This window comes from Sorghum bicolor, chromosome 5, assembly GCF_000003195.3.
Source record: "Sorghum bicolor cultivar BTx623 chromosome 5, Sorghum_bicolor_NCBIv3, whole genome shotgun sequence".
In the NCBI taxonomy this organism is placed as follows: Eukaryota; Viridiplantae; Streptophyta; class Magnoliopsida; order Poales; family Poaceae; genus Sorghum; species Sorghum bicolor.
Window position 1 is genome coordinate 65,167,292 of NC_012874.2, and position 4,638 is coordinate 65,171,929.

The window sequence follows — 4,638 nt, forward strand, 5'->3', positions numbered from 1 at the left end:
CTAATAATAATAGTAATGAATCTACTGTGGCAAATAAATAAAAAATCCATACTTAATGCATGAGATAAATCAGGATGAAAACTGACTATGGCATACATAAGAGAACCAACTACACTGAGATATGGGACTCTAGACATGTACTTATTTTTACAACAATCAGCATATTATTAACGTAAAGAAGCAAATAAATAGCTGAGCTATTAATAATCTTCAAATAAACACAACTATCATAATCAGACCACTTAAATCTATGAGAGAGCATAAATGAGTCAAATGTCTTATACCATTGCCTAGGAGATTGTTTCAAACAAAAAAGAGACTTCTTTAGTCTATACACAAGGTTTTCTTTTACATGAATAACAAAACCTTTAGGTTGGTTCATATAAATGTCTTCTTCCAACTCTCCATATAAGAATGCAGTTTTAATATCAAGTTGCTCAAGTTCATAATTATGCATGGCAACAATACTAAGCAAAGTGCGAATAGAACTATGCTTAACAACTAAAGAAAAAACTTTATTACAATCAATATATGGAATCTGGCAATAACCTTTAGCAACCAACCTTGCTTTAGACCTTGCTAGCTCACTTGGAGAAATACCCTCCTTTCTCTTGAAAATCTATTTGCAGTAGACAAACTTTTTATTCTTGTGCAATTTCACTAAATCTCAAGTACCATTATTTTCAAGTGATTCCATCTCATCTTGTATAGCGGCCATCCAATTGTTGCAGTTAGCAGAAGTAATAGCCTTAGAATAATTAGAAGGTTCTGAATTACCTTCAATCTCCTCTACAACACTCATAGCATAAGCAACATTGCATTCTTTAATCAACCTTTTAACTGGTTTAGGCTGCCTTCTGACCCTACCAACAACAATAGAACATTTTGGAGACTACACAGCTGGAGAAGAATGCTCAACAATAGATGAATCATCAACAATTGGAGAAATTTTTAGCAATGGTTTGTGCACTGTGTTCCATTGTTTTTTATGTTTGCTGAACTTACATTGGTAAATGATAATGAAGATCAGGTAACCTAAAACAACACCATTCACTCTGCCTGTATTGAAACGCTGAATGGCTGAAGCAGTGAAGTTTGAAACTAAAACACAGACTGAAACTAAATTTGTGACTCTACCTATATGTTAGATTGTCACTACCATCTACCATATGTCTCAGTTATGCAATATAGTGTTAACTGTTATGCACTTATCAGCTAACCTATGGAAGTGTCAATGTCTTCTAAAATCCTTTATACTTGGCCATAAATTGCATGTGTGAGGGGGGGACTAAATGGCTCAGTGCCACTATACCTTACTTACTGTTTTGGTGTATCTGCTTCTGCGATTTAAAAAATTGGCAGAAACCATAAGTTACATAGTTTAATTCACTGATCCCAATCAACCCTGTGCTCCAAGTAGTACAGCCTCTCCAACAAGAAAATTATATGCAGATCAGGGAATCTATCAAAGAAAATTCTTGGAAGCTCCAAAAACACAGAATTTGAATCATAGCAAATTGCACTGCTTCTGTTCGCAAGATGACTAACTGCTAAAATGAAACAGAACCACTATGCTCTTCTGCTCTTGTGCCTTATGATCATCAAGCAAATAACATTGCAAAAGAATAATTAAACAGAGCATATTCCTATAGCTACTACCCTGCCATCTGCTGTCAAAAGCTCCAGCATAACATAAAATCGAATAAAAGTTTTTTTACTACAGTATAGTATGACAGATGCATTTCCTTCAAGATAGTCAGTATAGTTATTAGCTGGTGCACTGCATGGTCAATGGAAACCAAATGCACAAAGATTGAAACTGAATGTCGTTGGTCTAAAATACCAGTAGTATGCACGACTATTCTAAATTTAATAAAAAAAAGTGTCAGTTTAGCTTTTCAAGAAACTAACTAATAGGGATCCTTTCTATTCAGATCTGAGGGATAGAGGGGAAAACAACACAAACTCACTTTGGTGCTATGGATCCAGGAAATTAAGCTTGGAAATAAAAAATCAGTACACAGCAGGAAGGGACAAGAGATGCCCAACAAAGATGTGGCATAGTAGCGCTTTGCCAGGCGCAGGCCACGAAGGCAATGGGAAGTTGGACAAACAATACGGTCCTCGCTATCTCCTCATCTGCTGCTCTAGATCCCACACCACTGCCCTGTAGTACGCTGCCATCCTCAAGCGGGTGGCCGGAGGGGGCCCAACACGCCGTCACCAACCGGGAGGGAGGTGTCCAATAGCTGCCATTCATGGGAGAGGATCCTCGCGTAGTCGCGCCACTGCCGGCGAGGGAGAAGGTGCCGAGGATCGCTATTAAAGGAGCCAAGGAGCGCTAGGAAGCAGGAGGGGGCGATCGCGGCGGCGGCGTGGGCGAGCGCGAGTGGTGAAGAAGGCGCGGGTTGAGGAAGGAGATCGCCTGGGGAGTGGATGGGGAACCCTGATTTCTTTTTTTCGGATGGAGGGTTCACGCGCGAGGGAGGCCGCGGATCGCATGGGCAGACAGACGAACCAAGTTCGATTGTTGCACCAAAAAATGTTCATACTTTAGTCTTTTTAGTTGTATAGGAGAAAATACAACATTCCATCAAAATACCACCATAATATAGTGAAATTCGACACCTCTTTGTACTGAATCCAAACTCTAACTACATATGTAGACAATCACGATAAGGAGCCCCAAACGAACCACATACACTATATATGGATTGATGTAGATCATTAGAGTGCAGCCAAATAAAAAAGGCTAAAGTTTTGTTGAGGAATTAATATATGTGAGACGTGATTTTGATTGGACTTGCAGTTGTTGTGGTATGGGAGGTAAGGAACAATTTTGTTGATCTAGTGACCAAGAGAAGGATTAGTACAGATAGATGACATCATGCTCATGCTTAAAGTCGAAAGAGTATGGTATACAAACTTTGCTTCGAAGAAAAGGAAGTCAATATACCAAACTTGGTCGTTCTGTGCTCGGCGTATCGACGGATCGAATTTAGAACTCCACCTATCACAAAGCAAAAGCAGAGCTCAAAAAGGAAAAAGAAAAAGAAAAGCAAATTAAGAGCAGAGAGCTTGTAGCCCGCGTTTTTCTCCCGATAAAGAAGAGAGAGCCAGTAGCTAGAGAGACGCTGCACTTTGTGTGTTGCGTCCAAATTAAAGCAACGGAGGTCAGGCACCCATGGCTGCAACGGAGACGGAAGTGATAGGATCATCAGTAGGCATGGATCCCGCCTTGTACAAGGCCGCGACGCAAGGGAGCGTGAGGAGCCTGCGGAAACTGGTGGTGAGAGACGTCAAGATCCTCAACTCCAAGACGCCGCAGGACAACACGGCGCTCCACCTGGCTGCCTTGCACGGGCACGCGGAGTTCGCCCGCGAGGTCCTCGCCGTGAGCGAGGAGCTGATGGTCGCACTACGCGGCGCAGAAGAACAACTCGCACGTGGTGGAGTTGCTGCTCATCAGGAAGACGGAGCTGGCCTACAGCCGAAACAAGGATCGGCAATCCCCGCGGCACGTCGCCGCGCAGTACGGCTCGACGGACGTTATCAAGGCGCTGCTCCGGCACTGCTCCGATGTGGCCGAGATGGAGGACGGCAACGGCCGAAACGCCTTCCACGCCTCCATCATCAGTGGCAATGAGAGCACGATCAGGTGCCTGCTCCGCCATGTCCGTCCCACGGAGCTTCTTCTTAACCGCGTCGATGGCTACGGCGACACGCCTCTGCACCTCGCCGTCAAGATGAGCCGCGTCCACTTCGCGCTGCTGCTCCTCAACGACGTCCGCGTGGTCGACCCCTGCGTCCGCGACTACCAAGGCCAGACGGCACGCAGCCTCGTCGAGAAAAAGCTCAACACCGACGAGACAGATACCTACGAGATGCACCTCTGGACCCAGCTCATGCAGCAAGAGTCCAAAAGGTGCAGCAGGCAGCAGCTGCCGCCCACTGTCTCCGACAGACGCAGGCCCCTCAACAGTAAAGACTTCGACAGTGTCGTTGATGCCTACTTCCTCGCCGCCACCCTCATCGCCACTGTCACCTTCGCCGCCACCTTCACCATGCCCGGCGGCTACGACCAGGCCAAGGGCATCGCCCTTCATGGCAACAACAGGGTGTTCAAAACGTTCGTGATCTCCAATAGCGTCGCTATGTGCAGCTCCATCGTCGTCATCTTCTTGCTCATCTGGGCGAGGCAGGAGCCCGCGATTCTGAGGCTCCACTACCTTGCGTGGAGTCAAAAGCTGACCATCGTCGCCTGCCTCGCTATGCTCCTCTCGCTCATGACCGCAGTCTATATCACCGTGGCGCCAACAGCGCCGTGGCCTGCCTATGCTGTCATAGCCATCGGCATTTGCAGCCCAGGCCTCTTCTTCGTCATATCATGGATGGGGAAGGCGACGATCAATGTCCACTAACACCTAGCTACTCATCAACATATATATATATATATATATATATATATATATATATGTGCTAGCTCCATGCGCGACTACCATATATGAATTCAACCAAAAAGAATGTTGCTTAATTATTCAGTTATTCTAACAAGCATTTATGAATTTTTTTATTGCATTGGCCTCTCTTGCCATTTGAAAAATAGGAGAATCATGCATGTATGTACCTCCTTAAACA

General features: G+C 44.8%; 1 protein-coding gene across 1 annotated transcript; it reads left to right on the forward strand.

Annotated features, from left to right (window-relative positions):
• On the forward strand, positions 3,154-4,429 carry LOC8074336 (protein ACCELERATED CELL DEATH 6). Its single transcript, XM_021462199.1, has one exon. It carries the CDS (start codon positions 3,591-3,593, stop codon positions 4,419-4,421), a length of 831 nt encoding a protein of 276 aa, XP_021317874.1. The 5' UTR covers positions 3,154-3,590; the 3' UTR covers positions 4,422-4,429.